Here is a 21,440-nt window from a genome sequence, read left to right as displayed (position 1 = left end):
TGTTCAGTGTTCCCACGATGGTTGTTCCTTTGCTTTTTAGCTGTTTAGCTAATTTTACTGAAGTAAAATAATTATCGGTTGTAACATTGCGACCTTTTTTCAAAAACGGGTCCAATAACTTCATTACCACATGGTCAGCTAAACGGTCCTCAGCACGGCGTGTGTCATCTTTGCCTAGATAAGGGAAGCCATTTGCCAGATATTTGCTCCTCTTATCAACAGCTAGCCAATATTTGTGGCCATATTTATCTGGTTTGGAAGGCATGTACTGCGTGAATGGACACCTAGTTTTTCTTGGGAAAAGTTGCTCATCCACCGTTATGTATGGGCCAGGTTTGTAACACGCAATGCAATTTTCAATAAACCTGTCCCACACAGTAGAAAATAGAGCAAACTTGTCCGTTTGCAGTCTCTCCGATCGAGTAGATTTCTCATCAAATCTGAGAAACCTCATAATTTCAACAAAGCGGTCCCTAGACATTGTCGCTTTGCAAAACGGTATTCCCCAGTCATTACACCAAATACTGCTAATCGAGTGACGGTTCGTGCCAGATATTCCACGAGCATAGAATATCGCAATGAATGCATCTAGCTCCTCATCAGATAGAGTAAACTGTAAATTATTGTTCCTGCATGCTTCTGCAAGCGTACAGTTCTTTATATGTGTCAATATATATGAATCAAAAAATAAACGCCATGCGCTCAAAAGGACTATCGATAATGATATTTCTTCTGGCATATCCTGTAGGGCCAGGTGCTTCTCGAAGAATATTTTGGCTGTCACGCCTACCAGGCAAGTGTTCTCCAATTTCAACAGGTTTCCATTGAATACCATCCGCTGAAACTAGTATTCCTTCAGATTCGCCTTCTCTGGTGTTTGTTGTTGCATTACCTTCGCCGCCATCGTTATCTGTTGTTCTTTCATTTCTGGGACGTTTTGCTGATTTTTTCTGTCCACGACCAGGAGGATGGTCACGAGGCAACACAACTGCATGAGCCCGATCCCCAGTTGATGTGCTTAGAATATCTGTAAAAAAGTTGATGAATATTTAGAATTTTTGTTTTGTAAGGGTCCGTGCACACTGGCTGGATTAGCGGCGGAATATCCGACCGGATATTCTCACCACAATCCGGCCCGTACCTGCCCGCTCAGGTATAGAGCGGAGTTTCATACCTGAAGCTCCGCTCCGAACCCCGGGCTGGAGCCGCTGTCTGGGACGGAGCCGTGCTCGCGCGTAAGCAAGCGCTGCTCTGTCCCTGACAGCGGCTCCAGCCCGGGGTTCGAAGCGGAGCTTCAGGCATGAGCGGGCAGGTACGGCCTGTATTGCGGCAAGAATATCCAGATGGCTATTCAGCCAGAATTCTGCTAGTGTGCACAGGCCCTAACTCAGTGTGTGGAAGAACAAATAAATACACATAACTACTTACCTTCTGGATTTGTTCCTTCTGAGTCTTCAGATTCCCTTGATATGTTCTGAGGAATGAAATCTTCATCACTGTCAGAATCAAATACATGTTCCTGCAATTCGGATTCCGATTCATCCTCCGGTATGGATTGCAAAGTAGCCAGAATATCCTGAGGCTTTATCAAACGTCTTCTCTCCATATTCCTCACAAATTCCGTAATTCTATATAGTTCCCTGCTGAAAAATAGAAATGAAATGAAAACTAAAAGAAATAATAACTGTTCTGCCACCTTCAAAAGTATGTGGGCTGAATCAGTTGACAGACAGCTAAACTATTTCATAACAATTCATACCTGTATGAGTCTTCAGAGCTCGTATGTCTGCGTCTGTTCTCTTTGTCTCTTCAGCTGAACTGAAAGTAAAGTTACTATCCAGAATACTGTCTCCTGCTAGGACCTTAGAAAAACACCACCCTTCATTAGCATAAGATAAGAGCCTAGAGTAAACAAGCTATTTTGTTCAGCATTACACAGTAATACAAGCAGGTAAAACACAAGGAAAATGTGAAAAGTTGACATGTAAATTGAACTACATCTATATGAACATCAGGGTAAATAAGACAGAGTGAAAAAATTATGCACAAAACTTTATAGCAACATTTAGTGACAAAAGGACCTCAAAATATAGTAGGGAGTCAAAATGACTCCCTTCAGTAGTTCTTGGTAAATTTTGAAAAAAACGCGCAAATTTTTCACCAAAATTATTTATTCTCACAAAATCTTTTTTCACATCATATTTGAGGAAAAGTCACCGAGTTTCAAGCCGGAATTCTGAAAAATGTAGTCACAGAAGAGAAATAAAAAACGAAAGGAGTCAAAATGACTCCATCAGTAGTTCTAGTGTTAAACCTCTGTGAACTCTGTACCAGTGTCTGTGAAAGTAATGTGCCTTTAAGCCACTTATTTTACTCTGCACCTGTGTGTGTGGGAGTACTGTGCGTTAAAACTAAATTTTCTACACTGCATCTGCGTCTGTAGGAGTAGTGTGCATAAAAACAAAGTTTTCTACTCTGCATCAGTGTCTGTGAGAGTAGTGTGCATAATAACAAGCTTTTGTATTCTGCATCCGTGTCTGTGGGAGTACTGTGCCTAAAAACTATATTTTCTACTCTGCACCCATGTGCATGGGAATACTATATGTAAAAACAAATGTTTCTACTTTGCACTTGTGTCTGTCAGAGTAGTGTGCCTAAAGACAAATTTTTCTAATCTGCACCTGTGTGTATGGGAGTACTGTGCATAAAAACAATTTTTTCTAATCTACACCCGTGTCTGTGTAGTACTTTGCATAAAAACACTTTTTTACTCTGCATTCGTGTCTGTGGGAGTACTGTGCATGAAAACTATTTTTTCTTCTCTGCACCCGTGTCCGTGGTAGTAGTGTGCGTAAAAACAATTTTATTTACTCTGCATCCGTGTCTGTAGGAGTAGTGTGCCTTTAAGCCATTTTTTTCACTCTGCACCCATATGTGTAGGACTACTGTGCATAAAAACATTTTTTCTAATCTGCACCCATGTTTGTGGGACTACTGTGCGTAAAACAAATTTTTCTACTCTGCACCCGTGCCTGTGGGAATAGTGTGTGTAAAAATAATTTTTTGTACTCTGCACATGTATCTGTGAGAGTAGTGTGCATAAAAACATTTTATTTCTACTCTGCACACCTGTCTCTGGGAGTACTGCGCGTAAAAACAAATTTTCTACTCTGCACATGAGTTTGTGGGAGTAGTGTAACTTTAAGCCACTTTTTTTATTCTGCACCCATGTGTGTGGTTTTACTGTGCATAAAAACAAATTTTCAACTCTGAACCCATGTCTGTGGGAGTAGTGTGCATAAAAAAAATGTTCTACTTTGCACCCGTGCCTGTGGGAATAGTGTGGGTAAAAACAATTTTTTCTAATCTGCACCAGTGTCTGTTGGAGTACTCTGCATAAAAACATCTTTTTCCAAACTGCACCTGAGGTTGTAAGAGTAGTGTGCCTAAAAATAAATTTTTCTACTCTACATACGTTTCTGTGGGAGTACTGTGCATTAGTGATGGGCAAGCACTAAAATGGTGGGTGCTTGATGCTCGGGACGAGCACATTGGAATACTCGGGTGCTCGACCCGAGCAACGAGCCCAATATAAGTCTATGGAAAACTCGAGCATTTTTCAGGCGGCTCCCCCGGCGGTCTGCAGAGGGCATAAAAATTGCCCAAATCGATGGGAACAGTGCTCAAATGACAAGGGATCAGCATGGGGAAGACCCCTAGAAGCATTTCTGAATCCTAGTTCATATCTGTCAACAACGTTGTCAGAGGTATTACGCCACTTTTACGGACTCACAATAAAACATACAAAAAAGAAAACAAAATGGATTTTCCTGGGAAATATGTTAAGGAACATCCTTTCCAGGGTAATGACTTGTATATAAAGCAAAATAAATAACCAAAAACAAAAATGCTCCTCCACGCCTTGGGCTATTTTCACACGTAGCATTTTTGATGTGTTTTTACACTTTTGCATTGCTTTCAACCGTGACAAATGCATTTACCAGGAAATGTCATTTTAACATTTTACAACCTTATCTGGCCATTTGGTGTGTGAGATATCCTCCGACACATCGTGTTTCATTTATGAAGGAGGGACTCTGAAAGTCACAAAGCCTATTTTTATAGGGCCCTCAGGCGGCCTATGCTATTATTAAAGGGCCAGCAGTCGGCCCTCACTATTCCTAGAGAGACATCAGCCGGCTATGTTTCATTGTTCCCATTACTAAAGAGTGGGTCTCCTATACTGTTATTGTGTATGCAGTGAGTGGCAGGGCTGCCCAAAATTTGGACAAACCCGAAAACCCCTTTGAAAATTTAGACGCACTCCAATACCCCTTTGAAGAGACTTAGAGGAGGGCCTCCTGAAAACAATGTTCCCATTATTAGGAAGTAGGCCTCCCATTGTGTTTGACTATGCAGTGAATGCAAGGGTTGCCAAAAATTTGGAGGCACTCCAATGCCACTTGGAAGAAACATGGAGCTCACAGGGCCTCCTAAAAACAATGTTCCCATTATGAGGAACTTGGTCTCCCATTGTGTTTGCCTATGCAGTGAATGCAAGGGTTGCCAAAAATTTAGACTCACCCCAATGCCCTTGGAAGAGATGTAGAGGAGGGCCTCCTGAAAAAAATGTTCCCATTATTAGGAAGTGGGTCTCCCATTGTGTTTGCCTATACAGTGAATGCAAGGGCTGCCAAAAATTGGGAGGCATTGCAATGCCCTTTGGAAGAGACGTGAAGGAGGGCCTCATAAAAAAATGTTCCCATTAGAAAGAAGCGTGTCTCCTATACTTGTATTGCCCATGCACTAAGTGTATGGGCTGACAAACATTTATCACTGGGGGGTATACATGAACAAACTGTATAAAAATTTTTTTTACGGGCATCATAAACACCCTTTAAAAAAATTATGTGGGTGTTGCATCACAGACCACAGTCACAAGTGTGATATGGTGGTGGAGGATGAGGATGAGGAGAAGGAGGAGGACAAAAGCAAATAGCCAAAATCAGGAAGCGTATACCCATTTGTGGGTGTGAAGAGGTGCATGGGAATACACCTCCCAAGAAAAGACACTGGATTTGAGTTTGTATTACGCTGCTCTCATTCGGTGGTGTTGAGAAGTCTGGCCCAATCCAGCCCTTTTTCATTTTTATAAGAGTCAACCTGTCAGCATTTTGAGTTGACAGGTGGATGCACTTATCAGTTATAATTCCACCAGCGGCACTAAAAACCCGCTCTGATAAAACGCTGGTGGCAGGGCAGGCCAGGACCTCCAAGGCGTAGAGAGCCAGATCATTCAACGCATCCAGCTTGGATACCCAATAATTATAAGGCACAGAGGAATCGCGGAGGACGTTGGTACAGTCGGCAAGGTACTCCCTCAGCATCTTCCCAAACTTTGCACTCCTTGTAAGAAAACCCTTAGCCTCAGGGTTTGTGCAATGGGAGGGGCTGATAAAATTCTCCCAGAACTTTGACAGTGGTCCCTTGCCTCTGCTGGATTGAAGTTGTGTCTCTGTCGCCTGTACTCCTTGGTTGTCCAACAAACTGTGACCTCTGCCGTCAGCGTTTTCAGTTGGGAATTTTTTTAATAGCTCCGCAACAAGGGCCTTCTAGTACTGCCCCATTTTTGTAGAACTATCTGCCTCAGGAATAAGAGATGTAAAGTTCTCCTTGTTGCGTGGGTCTAGAAATGTCACCAACCAGTAATGACTGTCACCCAAAATTTTGAGAGCGCAAGGGTCATGGGAAAGGCAGCGTAAAATAAACTCAGCCAAGTGTGCCACACAGGCAATACTTCCGTGTCCTCACCAAGAGGATGACTGACCATGCTCTCCTCCTCCTTCTCCTCCTCCTCTCTGTCCTCTGGCCATCCACGCTGAACAGAGGGTATGACAGTTGTGCAGGTAGTACCGTTTATAGCACAGGAAACTAGCTCCTGTTCTTCCTCCTCCTCCTCCTCTTCCTCATTGTCACCCAATCCACGTCACCCTGTATGGTTCCTTGCTCCATCTCATTGTGCTCCGCCTGCAATGCATCCTCTTTGATTGTGAGCAGAGAGCATTTCAGAAGACAGAGAAGCGGGATGGTGATGCTAATTATGGCACCACCGCTGCTCACCATCTTGGTGGAATCCTCAAAGTTTTGGAGGATTGTACATATGTCTGACATCCATGTCCACTCCAGAGGTCTTATATGTGGAGTCTGAACTGAATACCGACGGCCGTGATGATGCTGGTACTCAACAACTGCCCTCTTCTGCTCACAAATCCTTCCCAACAACTGCAGTGTAGAGTTCCAATGCGTGGGGACATCACACACCAGTCTGTAAGCCGGAAGCTGCAAACACTGCTGAAACACGGCAAGGGCGGCAGAAGATGTAGGTGACTTTCTAAAATGTGCACACAGGCGGTGTACTTTAACAAGCAGATCCAGCAGCTCCGGGTAGGATTTGAGAAATCCCTGAACCACGAGGTTAAGCACATGGGCCAGGTATGTTACGTGTGTGAGCTCGCCTCAGAGCTGCCACCAGGCTCCGGCCATTGTCACACACGACCATGCCTGGCTGTAGGTTCAGCGGTGTGAGCCACAGATCTGCCTGCTCTTTCAGAGCTGTCTACAACTCTTCAGCATTGTGCGGTTTGTCACCTAAGATTATTAGCTTCAGCACAGCCTATTGCCGCTTGGCCGAGACAGTGCTGCAGTGCTTCCAGCTTGTGACTGATGTGGTCATTTCAGAGATGGAGGCTGAAGAGGAGGAAGAGGCTGAGGAGGATGAGGTGCAGGAGCTGTAGACTGTGGGGGCAACCTGGTTGACCTAGGGCCTGCAATCCTTGACGTCGGGAGGACGTGTTCCGTCCCAAGGTCCGATTAGGTCTCGGCTTCCACTATGTTAACCCAGTGTGCCGTCAGTATGATGTACCGTCCCTGCCCACACGCACTTATCCATGTGTCCGTGGTTAGGTGGAGTTTCCTGGTAACTGCGTTGTTGAGGGCACGGCTAATGTTTTGGGACACGTGCTTCTGTAATGCGGGGACGGCACACCAGGAGAGATAGTGGCGGCTGGGGCCCGAGTACCGAGGGACGGCCGCTGCCATCATGTTTAGGAATGCTTTCATCTCCACGAGCCTAGAAGGCAACATTTCGAGTGCAAGCAGTCGTGAAATGTGGGAAGTAAGAAGTATGGCCTGTGTGGCGTTGGCTGCGTATATGTGCTTGCGTTCCAAGGATGGGGGTATGGACAACTGAATGCTGTGCTGGGACAAGGCAGTGGATGTGCATCTTAATGCTGCTACTTGAGAGTGTGCAATGACAGGTGCAGGGCAGTAGGCATCTTCGCATGCACCATGGACAGGGGATTGGCTTGCATGCACAACAGCGGATGAAGCAATTGTGCCACCCGCAGACACTGTTCCTGGACCCTGGGGTTTGGCCCACAAAGTCGGGTGCTTTGCTGCCATGTGCCTGATCATGCTCGTGGTGGTCAGGCTGCTTGTTTTGCCACCCCTGATGATGCTGGCCTGTCGGGTGGTGCAAATGGCCTTTTTGGGGTTAGAGTCTTTAAAAAATAACCAGACTTCGGAAGACCTAACAGTTGTACTGGCATCTTCCTTCATGTTGGTGTTACGGGGAACGGTTGCCTGCCTTCTGCAGCCATCACACTGCTTCTTCTTGCCTTTTGTGGTGCTCTGACTCTTTCCCCCTGTGTGCTGCTGTCCTCGCTCTGCGTGTCCTCCTGCCAGGTTGGGTCAGTTACTATATCATCCACCACCTCGTCTTCCTCTACCGCACCCTGGTCCTCCTCCTGACTTTCTGGCAATTGTGTCTCATTATCGTCCACCTCTTGTGACACTTTCCCACCGTTGCCTTCATGTGACCGTGGCTGCTCAAATATTTGGGCATCGCTACATGAGATCTCCTCTTGCCCCACTTCAAGTGGACCAGGTGAGAGGCCAGAATCTATAAATGGAAAAGTGAACAGCTCTTCAGAGTGTCCATGTGTGGGATCAGTTGTCTCTAGGCACTCAGTATGGTGGTAGGAAGGAGGATTAGGGTGAGGAATATGCAGTCCAGACTCACGGCTACTGAGACTTGACCGTGTGGAGGACAGGGTGGTGGTGGTAGCTAAGTGACTGGAAACATTATCCGCTATCCAGCCAACAACCTTTTGACACTGCTCTGGGTTCTACAGTGGTGTGCTGCGGTCCCCTAGCAATTGGAACAGGAAGGTCGGGCGATAAGATGTGGGTGTTTGTTGTGGCACAATTTCAGCTTGCCCACGGCATCTGCCTCTGCATGCACCATCACCATCTCGTCCAGTTCCCTGTCCCTTGCCACGCGCCATGCCCATTTTAAATGGAGGACAATATCTTCCACACTCACTACAAATGGCTGAATTTTGAAATCTGTGTGATGGAGAAACCACAGTTTTAAATACCTGGCCAAGGGGTATTTTGAACAGCAAACCGGTGTCGAAAACTTTGCTGACACAGTGAAAAAAAGTTAGAATGGAGGCCAGAAATGGCAGAATTTTCAGAAAATGTATATGTGATCCGTGTGACTGACAAATCACTGTTTTAAATACCTGACCTGTAAGTAACTATTTTGAACAGCAAACCGGTGTCAAAAACTTTGCTGACACACTGAAAAAATTTTTTAATGGAGGCCAAAAATGGCAGTATTTTCAGCGCAATTATATGTGATCCGTGTGACAGAGAAACCACAGTTTTAAATACCTGGCCTATAGGTAAGTATTTTGGACAGCAAACCAGTGTCAAAGACTTTGCTGACACACTGAAAAAAAATTTGAATGGAGGACAAAAATGGCAGTATTTTCAGCGCAAGTATATGTGATCCGCGTGACGGACAAACCACAGTTTTAAATAGCTGGATTTTTAGCGCTGTAATATGGAAAGGACCTGGCTGTATTCTGTAGTGCCAACAAGCAAATGGCGCATAAAAGCGTTGTTCTCTGGATTGCTTTTTAAGCAAATAATGAGGATTAAGATCCCAAAAAAATTATTCCTGGCCCCTGAGACCTGGGCCTTTGTCTAGAAATGTCTAACTGCAGCAGAAGGCAGAGCTGGAATCGAGCCTCTTGTGCTATATGCACTGCAGTCTGCTATATACACTGCCTGCCTACCTTTATACACTGCCTTCCTGATATCTCTGCAGATGGATTAGTCCTCAGAAGGACTGTTTGTTGAGATAGATATGTGTAATGTACTTGTTTTCTCCCTACACTACCCAATACACAATCAAATCTCTCCCTTGATCAGCTGCACCACCCCCTACACTGGCTGATTGCGGAGTAGACTAACGAGCAATGCGGCGCCAGGTCTGATATAGACCTTATGATGCTGTGCAGCCAGCCAATCACTGTAATGCCACAACCAACATGGCTGCGGCATTACAGTGAGTGGCAGGCAATCCCTGCATGCTGATTGGCGCTCTAAAGAGCGCTAAACATGCAGGGAGGGGACCCGAGCATCCGCCCGAGCATTTTGCAAGTACTTGGCGAGCTCCGAGCATCTTGAGTAGTGTTGAGTCACCCCCGTAGTGTTCGAGTTCAGTTCGGTTCGTCGAACACCCGTGTGTTCGCCGAACTGTTCGTCGAACTGTTCGTCGAACACCTTCGAACACCGTTAAAACCAATGGCAGGCAAACAAAAACACATAGAAACACATAGAAAACACCTTCAAAGGTGTCCAAAAGCTGACAAACTGCTCAGAAGACATAACTAACACATGGAAAAGTGACAAGTACATATAGTCATGCGAAAATAAAAGAGGTGGAGGAGTAAAAGGAGGGGGAGACACAGATATAGGCATGTCATGCCCTTCTAAAATCCAAAAAGTGAGAAGCCGACACGGCCAGTCCGCTCCTGCCCGTGCCACCTCCGTGTCGCCGGGTTTGTGCCAGAGCCGCGGTGAACCCTGATGGCCAGCCCCCCTCTCCCAATACTGGTGCCTGTCCGCTGGTGGGTCGAGCGAGCCCCCCTGTGGTGGAGGCAGCTCTAAGCTTTTTAATTTAAATTGTCTCTCTAATTTGAATGAATACACTTTAAATCCATTTACAAGGATCTATTGGAGGGCAAGTCTCATGCCAGCAGCCGCGTAATTCCAGCTCCAGTAGCGTCCACTAAAGCTGCTGCAGTTAAAAAGCTTTTATAAGGATCGAGCTCGGCTGTCCACCGCAAGGCATCCTACTGCCAGTCGCAGCCCCTATGCCTTGGGGTGCCTCCTGATGCTCTTCACTGAGTATCCCATGGTCCCGAAGCATTTCCTTTGAAAAAATTAAGTGTCTAAACTACAGGTGGTGTAGCTTGCTTAACAGCCGGGATAATCCGCTGACTAGCAGACACTGCTACTAGGCACAAAGTATTTCCTGGGCTAGATGCAGTTAAAAATTTGTAATTAGATACTCTCGTTGGATGCTGAGAAAGCATTCCATAGAGTCTCCTGGCACGCCATATATGATTCTCTTAAAAAGCTTGGGGTAGGGGTCTAGGGGACCCTTTTATAGCCAAAATCACGGCCCTGTATCACAATACGTCACCTAGGCTGAAGATAAATGGAACTGTAGCACCCTGAGGGCTCGGTTGCTACAGAGGTATTGCACCTCACGCAGAGGTGTGATATCTCACTCTCAGGTAAAGATGGAGTGTGGATCAGGACCCGACACCTGCATGCATTACACCACATTGCCGTGGGGCAGGGCGACCAATATGCCTCTGAGATGGGCATGACAGTCCCTGTCCCTGGCTGGAGTGGGGGGAGGGAACACTGAGGAAGGGGAACCCTGTAGTGCAGGAGCAGGGAGGAAGCAGTTCCTGGGTGCATTGAGAAGGGAGTATAAAAGGTGGGCACCATCTTAGTTCAGTGCAGAGAAGTCTGAGCAGAAGTGGCAGGGAGCAGGGGCTCTGCATGAGCTCTGCTCCGGAGGCGGGCCTAGTAACAGAGGCCCAGGCCTGGAAGAGGGAGAAGGAAGGAAGAGGAGCGGAGAAGGCTCCAGGAACGAGGAATGAAGGGATCCCAGGGGTGCGGACGGGCGAGTCGCCACCGCACGCCCGAATCCACCTGTGTGGAGGGGTCAGGCCAAAGGGGGAGACCGGTCCCCGAAACTAGTGGAGGCAGGAAACGACCTTCAGCTAGAAACCGGAGGCTGTGACATTTTATGTGGCGCAGCCCCTTGCTACACCCGCTAGGAAGGCACCACATAGGGTCAGGGAAACTGGCGCCAAGTTTACCAAGAGGAGGCCCGAGGCAGCCGGACAGAAGGGTTGGTAAGAAAGGCCAGACAAAGGACACACAAAGGGGGTCCTGTGAAGCGCTCCAAAGTTATCTGGGAGTTGTCTGAGCCCCTCACCTGGTGAGCACAGTACGACATGGGCAGCCGTTACCTGCAGACGTGGTCTGGATAATAATAACTGTGAGTAAAGGCCCTGGACTGCATCACTGACTCCGTGTCGTTACTGCTGCTGCCCTGCACCATCACCCCCATCCTCCGCATACACTGCCCTGAGGCTATACTCCTCCCGTGGGGAGTTATGCTACGCTCTACTGCACCCACAACACCAGCCTCAGCGGTCTGCCCTGCAGCGGCGGTTCACTCTGACCGCAATCCACGGGTGGCGTAGTCGGACATTTAAACATCAAAACCACATAAATAGTTCCGCCACTGGTTTGACCACCCTGAGCCACGGAACCGGGTCGCAGCCACGAAGACTACAACCACCAGCATCCACCAAAAAGGGTCCGGCTCCGGGTGTCCCAAGGCCCAGGGGGTGCATCAGAACATTTTCATCACCTTTCACAATCACCAATGGGACAAGGCAGGGATGTCCTCTGTCCCCTCTCTTATACATCCTAGTGACGGAGCACCTGCTCTCATCAATTCGCCATAACCCCAATATTAGGTGGATTGATGTGGGAGGCACCGAGTACAAGTGCTCTCTATTTGCTGATGATGTCCTAGTATATATCACTCAATCACATATATCCATCCATGCTGTTATGGCTGAAATAGATCACTTTGTTACATGGTCAAATTTTAAAATCAATGCAGCGAAGTCTGAGGCCCTTGATGTCTCCCTCCCCAAATCCATATAGGATTCCATCCAGTCCAACTTTCCCTTTGCCTGGCCCTCACAGGGTATCAAATACTTAGGAATTCCTAATCATAGAGACCTCTCCCATCTATGTTATCTTAATTTTGGGCCCTTTATTGAACAACTCCATACAGACCACGGTTGGCAAGTTAGAACTGTAAGATTCACTACGTGAACCACTGGTGTTTTGTGGAAAAGCACATGTACACTGCGTTCCAAATTATTATGCAAAAAGTGTTTAGTAGTGATAAGGGAAGAATTTGTTTGTTTGTCAGTTAAACTCATTGATGGTGATGTGTGTCAGGGCTCTTTATATCACTGTAAGCAATTGCAGACACCTGTGCTAATTAGTTTGGCAGGTGTGTCCAATGAAAGGCAAGACTACTTAAGAAGGTTGTCTCACATTATTAAGCAGCCTACATTTTCTGCCAAAATGGGAAAGAAAAAGGATGTGTCGGCTGCTGAGAAGCAACAAATTGTGGAGTGTTTAGGTCAAGGCATGACTACAATCAACATTGTGCGATGATCAGGATGAAGTGTCTTGGCAATCAAGAAGTATGTAGCTGATTCACAGTACACACGTGTGCGTGCTGATAAGGGTAAATTGAGGACTCTTTCCTACAGGCAATTACGTCAGGTTGAAAGAGCAGCGGCAAAAAAGCCTTGTCATAGCAGCAGACAAGTTTTTGAAGCTGCTTGTGCCTCCAACGTCCCCCGAACAACAAGATGCAGGGTCCTTCAGAGGTTTGCAGCTGTGCATACGCCATCCTGTCGACCTCCTCTATCCACTTCACACAAGCAGAAACGGCTCCAGTGGGCCAAACATTACATGAAGACTGATTTCAAAACTGTTTTGTTCACGGATGAGTGCCGTGCAGCGCTCAATGGTCCAGATGGATGGAGTGGAGGATGGCTGGCTGATGGACACCCCACGCAAACACGGCTACAGCGCCAACAAGGAGGAGGTGGAGTAATGTTTTGGGCTGGAATCATGGGGAGAGAGATTGTCGGCCCCTTTAGGATCCCTGAAGGCGCTAAAGATGAACTCCATAATGTATGTGGATTTTCTCAAACAGCACTTCCTGCCATGGTTCAAGAAGAAGAACCGTATATTTCACAGCAAGATCATTTTTCTGCATGATAATGCACCATCTCATGCTGCACATAAAACATCTGCATCTCTGGCTGATATGGGCATAAAAGGGGACAAACTTATGGTGTGACCCCCATGCTCCCCTGACCTGTACCCTATTCAGAACCTTTAGAGCATCATCAAAAGGAGTGTCTATGATGGCGGGAGGCAGTTCACATCTAAGCAACAGCTCTGGGAGGGTATTCTGTCCTCATGCAAAACAATTGAAGCAGAAACCATCCAAAACCTGACAAATTCAATGGACGAGAGAGTTCAGAAGCTCCTTTCGAACAAGGGGTCCTATGTGAAAATGTAACATCACCTAGAATAAAGTTTTGAGTTGAAAACTGTTTGATTTCAGTTTATAACAACCTGCTAATGCTTATAATTTCAAAAATGACCATTTTTTTGTCTTTATTAAAATGAAAAGGTTGATCGAAAAGTTTGGGGGATCTAAGAGTGTGGCAACCCAGTAGTCATGATTACTTCGAATTCTGACAATATGAGGGTCATGCTGCAGGTAGTGCAGCAAGAAGGCACTTATGTGTCTTGCGCATCTCGGAGCCCCAAAATTATTTTCCGGGCTAGATGCAGCTAAAAATTATTATTAATTTTAAATCTGGTGAAGCTTTAGTATAGATGGCCTAATAGGATCAGTGCTGCACACTGCTACAAAGCCCAAATTATTTTCAGTCAAGATACAGATAAACATGATTAGTAATTTGAAAGCTTAAAACGGTTGGTAGGGTGATTTTAACCAATCATCAAGCTTTTACTCTCCCCAGGATGACACAGGGGTAGAAAAGTCGTTTCGGATCCATGATTTGTTCATCTTTATGAACGTGAGTCTGTCTACATTATCAGTGGAGAGCCGCGTGCGCTTATCTGTCAGCACACCACCAGCAGCGCTGAACACACGTTCAGACAGAACGCTGGCTGCGAGGCATGACAAGATCTCCAAGGCGTAAGTGGCTAGCTCCGGCCATTTATCCAGATTGGAAGCCCAAAAAGAGCAAGGGTCCAGTGACACAGTCGTGGCTTCAATGTTTACTTGGAGATACTCCTGTACCATCGTCTCTAGGCGTTGACTATGTGTCAGACTTCTTGTCTCCTGTGGCCTTGCAAAGGATGGGCTAAAAAAGTGGTGAAATGATTCCGCAAAATTGATGTTACCAGCAGATACTGTGGTTCTGTTACGGTTTGAGTGCTGAACACTTGACGGTCCCACGGTTGGCAAGTTGGAACTGTGAGATTCAATACGTGCACCACTGGTATTTTGTGGAAAAGCACATGTAAGATTCTGCAACAGTCTCTGCTGATACTCCTGCATGCGTGCATCCCTTTCTATGGCAGGAATAATTTCTGCAAATTTACTTTTGTACCGGGGATCTAACAGTGTGGCAACCCAGTAGTCAGGATTATTTCTAATTCTCACAATTCGAGGGTCATGTTGCAGGTAGTGCAGCAAGAAGGCACTCATGTGTGTTGCGCATCCAGGAGCACCAAGTCCCTGTTGTGTTGGTGGCGAGGTAACAATCATGCTTCCTTCCTCTGTCCTCTCCCCCCAACCTCGCACAACAGAAATGTGATCAAGGTCTCCCTCATCTGATGAGTCTTCCATCAGTTCGTCCTCCACTTCTTCCTGGGCTCCTGCACCTTCCTCACTAGTTTGGCTGCTACCATGCGCCCTGGTAAAACCATCTCCCCCACCCTCACATGCCTGCCGCCTTGGTGCTGCCGACCGTCTGGACCTTGCAGATGTTAGCCCTTCCGCATACAACTCCTCCTCCTCTACTTCCTCCACCTCCTCTTGTGCCACCACCTGACTCCGAATTCTGTTTAACATGTGCTCCAGCATGTAAATCACCGGAATAGTCATGCTGATAATGGCATCGTCAGCACTAAACATCTTTGTCGCCATTTCAAAACTGTGCAGAAGGGTGCATAGGTCCCTGATCTGAGACCACTCCTCCAGCGTGATTTGCCCCACCTCTGGATCTCGTTGGCCCAGGCTATACGTCAGAACGTATTGCACCAGGGCTTGTCGGTGCTGCCACAGTCGCTGCAACATGTGCAGAGTTGAATTCCACCGGGTAGGCACATCGCATTTTAGCCGGTGAAGTGGCAGGCCCAAAGACTTCTGTAGAGATGTAAGTCGCTGAGCTGCGGGATGCGAACGGCGAAAGTGAGCACACAGCGACCGTGCCCTCTGCAGAAGGCCATCTAGTCTGGGATAGTGGGCTAAAAATTGCTGGACAACCAGGTTCAACACATGAGCCATACAAGGCACGTGTGTGACATTGCCCCGGCGAAGGGCCGCACCCAGGTTTGCAGCATTGTCGCACATGGCCTTCCCTGGTTTCAGGTCCAGTGGAGACAACCATTCATGAAATTGGTTCTCCAGAGCTGACCACAACTCCTCAGCTGTGTGACTCACATTTCCCAGACATTTCAATGTAAAAACCGCCTGATGACGTTGAGCCCTACTGCCAGCATAGTAAGGAGGTGTGCAGGATCCCTTCTGCGCAGTTATAAAGCTTGTGGCATGACCAGACAGGCTTTGGGTGCAGGTGGAAGATCGAGAGGAGGTTGAGGAGGCAGAAGCAGTGGAGGAACTTTGACATAAAGAGGATTGACGCACAACTCGTGGGGACGGCAAGACTTGGACAGCAGCCCCTTGTCCTGCTGTCACCATAGTTACCCAGTGCCCAGTCAGCGACATGTAACGCCCCTGTCCATGTATACTCGTCCAAGTGTCTGTGGTGAAATGCACCCTGTCACACACAGAGTTTCTCAAAGAAGCGGTGATGTTGTGTGCGACATGCTGGTGGAGCGCAGGCACACCTTTCTTTGAGAAGTAGTGCCGACTGGGCATCTGGTACTGGGGCACTGCGACGGACATAAGGTCTCGAAAATCCTCTGTGTCCACCAGGCGGAAAGGCAGCATTTCTGTAGCCAAGAGCTTGCAGATGGTGAAATTCAACCTCTTAGCTTTCTCATGGCTAGGAGGAAATGGTCTTTTACTTGTCCACATCTGAGGGACCGAGGGCTGGCTATTTTGCTTAGACGGGGTTGATAAGGGTATCCCCGGCAAACTGCCGGTCTGTGAGGAAGATGCAGGCGGACATGTTAGGTTGCCTTGATCCAAAGGTGGTGCTATCGATGTCGCACAGCGCTCAACACCAGCTGGTGTTACCACCTCCAAAGAAAATGATGACCTGCCAAACACGCTGGCTGTAGCGGGTAAAGAGGTGGCAGGTCTGCGCCCCAAAACAGGTGTGATTGCTGTCCCCCCAGTCACAGAGGATGACGAGGCCGCAGATGCACAAGATATGGCAGACGGTGGTTGGCCCGGCCGGATAGGCCGCATTGTAGCACACTGAGCTTCCCACTGCAACTTATGCTTCATGTTCATGTGCCGGTTCATGCATGAAGTACTCAAACTATGTATTTTTTGGCCTCTACTTAGCTTTTGCTGACAAATGTTACAGATAACACGAGTTGGGTCATCTTTATCGATCTGAAAAAATGCCCAGGCTATGCAAGGCTTAGCACCCATGCGTCCTGAAGAGCCACCACGACTTGTGGTGAGAGGCAGAGTTGTGTTTGAGGATGCAGTTGTTGACGTGCTTCCAGTACTACGTCTCTGTCCAGGAAGGCGCAACCTGACCTCGTCGTCACTAGCATCTTCCTCCACCTCCTCTGCTGACCTCATCTCTTGGCTGACTGTGGGTTGACAGTAAGTGGAATCTCCAACCTCATCATCATCACCCTGTGCGTTATCACACCCGTCGTCCTCAGAGACAACCTGTTCCTGCCCTGACAAAAAACTAAAGTTGTCGCTCCAATCAGGTATTTGAGTCTTAACATCGTCTTCCTCATTGTCGCCACCAACAGGAGTTACAGTTTGGGAATGAGGGTCTACATTATGGTCAGAACCTTCTGCGTCTGGTCCTGGATCCGACTCATAAAGATTCTGGGCATCAGTGCAGATCATTTCCTCGTCTGGATTCACAGAAGCGCTGGAGTCGACCTCTGATTCCCAGGCTATAGTATGAGTAAACAGCTCTGCAGACTCAACCATCTGTTCTACCCCATACTCAGACGGGCAGCTGGAGATTTGGGAGCTGTGAGGAAGCAAGTGCGATTGGGGTGACACCTTTGAGGACTGGAGTATTTGTGATGTTGAAGTTGATGTGGAGGAGAGCCCACTTAAAGGAGCACTTGATATCCGTTGAAGCACCTGCTGTTTTTGTGCCTCATCTGGAATTTGTAGCGATTGGCGTGGCCGTAAGAAAGGGATCTTATCACATTGTCCGCTAAAAGAAGTAGACATTTTAGTTTGGCTGGAAGATGGTCTTTCTTCTGCAGATGTTACTGTTGCTTTAACACCTACCCCACGGACACAACCTTTTTTCCCCTTCCCAACACGCCTATTCCCCTTTCCACCAGCAGCAGGCCTTTTTCCACTCATTTTGGTGGTTAACTAATTCACAACTCTGGAGTTGTTTGCACAAAAAAACAATGGATGGGAACCGAGCAGAGCTGAGTGGCCAAACTGTGGTATTAGGCCAAAACTATTGGCTGGGTTAGATGCAGAAAAAAATTATATTCAATTTGCAACCTGATGGAGGTCTGTATAGATGGATTAATAGAACAAGTCCCACACACAGCTAGAAGCCCAATATTTTTTCAGAGGTAGATGCAGAAAAAAATATATTCAGTTTGCAACCTGATGGAGGTCAGTATAGATGGACTAATAGAACAAGTCCCACACACAGCTAGAAGCCCAATATGTTTTCAGAGGTAGATGCAGAAAAAATATATATTCAGTTTGCAACCTGATGGAGGTCTGTATAGATGGATTAATAGAACAGGTCCCACACACGGCTAGAAGCCCAATATTTTTTCAGAGCTAGATGCAGAAAAAAATATATTCAGTTTGCAACCTGATGGAGGTCTGTATAGATGGATTAATAGAACAAGTCCCACACACAGCTAGAAGCCCAATATTTTTTCAGAGGTAGATGCAGAAAAAAATATATTCAGTTTGCAACCTGATGGAGGTCTGTATAGATGGATTAATAGAACAAATCCCATACACAGCTAGAAGCAGAATATTTTTTCAGAGGTAGATGCAGAAAAAAATATATTCAGTTTGCAACCTGATGGAGGTCTGTATAGATGGATTAATAGAACAAGTCCCACACACAGCTAGAAGCCCAATATTTTTTCAGAGGTAGATGCAGAAAAAAATATATTCAGTTTGCAACCTGATGGAGGTCTGTATAGATGGATTAATAGAACAAGTCCCACACACAGCTAGAAGCCCAATATTTTTTCAGAGCTAGATGCAGAAAAAAATTATATTCAATTTGCAACCTGATGGAGGTCAGTATAGATGGACTAATAGAATGATGCTATGCCCAAAATATTTTACTTCACTAGGTGCAGTAAAAAAATTGGTATTCTATACACATGTGGTATATCTGACTAACACACTCTGCAATAGGCCAAAAAGGATTAGCTTTGCTAGATTCAGCCAAATGCTGTGAAAAAAACTTGCACAGCACTGGCACAGACCTGCCTGGCAAAAACTGATAGGAACTGATGTAACCTAGTCCTGAAAAGGACTCCAATTACAATTAGTCTTTACTCCCACAATCTATCTATTTAAGAGCACAGACCTGCCTGATAAAAGTCTTAGGAAATGCTGTAACCTAGTCCTTAAAAGGACTGCAATCACAACTATTCCCTACTCCCAAGCTATCTGTAGATTTGTGCGAAAATTGGCTTGAAATTAACAAGGTATAGCGCACATAGCAACAGCGGTGCCGTCTAACACGCAGCTGCAGCAGTGAGAAAATGGTGGCGACGGGGAAAATGGCTTGGTCTTATAGGGCAAGGACATGTGACAAACACTGCCAATGACACATGCCCTTGCTTGTGTGAAAAAGAGCACTTCGCTCCGTGTGTGCGCTGCTGATAGGCTGACAGATTGCACCTCCCCCCTGCAAATGCGGGAAAGAGAAAAAAAAATGGAGATCTTCATTGTTCCTGCAGAGATCCATCCCCTGCCCCTCCCCCCACCCCGCTGTACACTCAAACTGCGTATTAACATTAATTTTCATCATTACTGAGAAAAAATCCAGTTATGATTTTGGTGCACGAACAGTTATCGAACATAACCTCGAACAGCCGAATTTTTCTCAAATTGTTCGTGTTCACCGAACGGCTTGAACACCGCCCAAAACAGCTCGAATTTGAGATTGGCGAACAGTTCGAGTAGAACAACGCTCATCTCTAATCTTGAGTACTGAGATGCTCGGGTGAGTACCGAGTACTTGCAACTATGCTCAATTTAATTCAATTCAAACATGGAATAACCAGAGCTAGTAACAACTCTATATTTTTAACCATCACTTATGGATTTTGAAGAAAGCGTGAGTAAATTTCCGAACAAGCGAGATGAACAAGAAAAATCTTTATTGTACCAAAAATGTACACAATATTATATATAAAATTTATTGAACATTCATTGTGCAACTTTGTTGTAAATTCATTCTTGCACCTTTTCCTTTCCTCTTCAAAGCTTCTCTTGATAACTTTTCTCTTATAGAAGGTCTGCGGATCTTCCCTTTGAAGCATCCAGCAGTAGTCCCCCATCATGTTCACATTTTATCCACTTTGGTGTCGTTGTTCCACCTCCTTGCTATCCTGATGACATTTTTCTCCTTGCTCTTCGCTAATAGCACCAAGGTTTTCAGGACCTTAGTCCAAAAGGGAATGTAAAAAATGTATTTTCAAATTCATCAGACAGCCTAAGGCTTTGAATCATTTCAGCATGTTCTCCTTGTGGGACTTACCTTTTGGATCTTTGTCGTTACCTAGAAAATTCTTCACAACTTTAAAAGAATCCCAAGCCCTTTTCTCAACATCATCCTTCATGAGTTTCAGAATCTCCAGACCCACAAAAATGCCTTCCTTCAGTTTTGCTCTCGACAGTCACTGAAACTTGGTATTCAGGTACTTAAAAGTCTCTCCTTCTTTCAATTGAGCTTTCACAAACTGCTTCATCAGTCTAAGCTTAATGTGGAGTGGTGTCAGGAGAACTTTGGTGGGATCAACTATACTTTCCGCAACAACAGTATGTTCTTGAGTCCAGGTTGCAAAGATGTTGTCGTTGGCCAACTATTTTGGCTCCAGTGATGAGTCCTATCCTAGCTGTCCCATTCACACACGAACATCATACAATTTAAAACATAAAAACAGTCATGCAATTGCTATCTTATTTATATTTCTCCTAAAAAGATTTAATAAAAGCTTGTTGATAAGTTACATGTACACCAAATTATTTAACTGAATAATAAATCCAATGCTGAAAAAATCAAGCCGCTGTACAATTATGAACCTGAAAATGTAAAAAACTATTATAACTATAGAGTTATAGCTACTAGAGCGCAACAATAAAAATGTAAAAAAAAATAAAATGATTTGTCATAAAGGCCTAAATTGGCTGTGCCACCAAGGGGTTAAAACTGTCTAAAATAAAAACTGGATATCTTGCCCATAGAAACTGGTCAGAGCATGGACTTCATTTTACTACAGCTGTTGATAAAATTAAAGCTCTATTTTGATTGGTTGCTGCAGGCACAAAGCCAGTTTTTCTTCTTAATAGGTCAGATAAATGTTTTATTATGGATTTGAAAATGCAAGATAAATTGATTCACACACACAGTGGCTAAATTAAATAATAGTTTTACTGCTCTGATAATTAAGTTTTTTGTAACGAATGTATAGCATGCAGAATATAAATGATAACAAAAGATGCATAATGTCATATTACAAAATAAAAGTATATGCACATCACGTCTTTTTCAGGAATGTAAAGTGCTCAATAAACACTAAAAAAATGAACATTGCGCTGCAATGTAAAAACAACTTGTTTTGCGTATGTTCAGTCTTTTGATTGTCTATTAATAATTTGAAAGAAGTGATTGGTCCTTTCTTGAGATGACATCTGCTAGGAAGCTCACTACTTGGGCCATGTTTTTGAGCCAAGTGCTATCCGTTAAAAAAAACGAATCACACTCAGACCAATGTTATTCGATGGGGCAATGCAGATGAACATTTTTTTTTACTGTCCAACTCTTCATGTGAAAAAATTACAGCTTGTACAAGTTTTCTCTGGAAATCGG

At 45.6% G+C, this 21,440-nt stretch overlaps 1 protein-coding gene across 1 annotated transcript; it reads right to left on the bottom strand.

The window, feature by feature from the left end:
- Nucleotides 1–680: 680 nt before the first annotated feature.
- Nucleotides 681–19,908, bottom strand: LOC141264684 (uncharacterized). The gene is made up of 3 exons (XM_073676950.1): nucleotides 19,814–19,908; nucleotides 1,429–1,643; nucleotides 681–1,027 (listed from the first exon to the last, which is right to left on the bottom strand). Exons 1-3 carry the CDS (start codon nucleotides 19,906–19,908, stop codon nucleotides 681–683), a joined length of 657 nt encoding a protein of 218 aa, XP_073533051.1.
- Nucleotides 19,909–21,440: the final 1,532 nt, after the last annotated feature.

Source organism: Phyllobates terribilis, unplaced genomic scaffold (genome assembly GCF_046119375.1).
Source record: "Phyllobates terribilis strain yellow unplaced genomic scaffold, ASM4611937v1 Scaffold_4__5_contigs__length_816908805, whole genome shotgun sequence".
In the NCBI taxonomy this organism is placed as follows: domain Eukaryota; kingdom Metazoa; phylum Chordata; class Amphibia; order Anura; family Dendrobatidae; genus Phyllobates; species Phyllobates terribilis.
The sequence above is the reverse complement of the archived record's forward strand: the minus strand, read 5'-3'. Positions and strand labels throughout refer to the sequence as shown.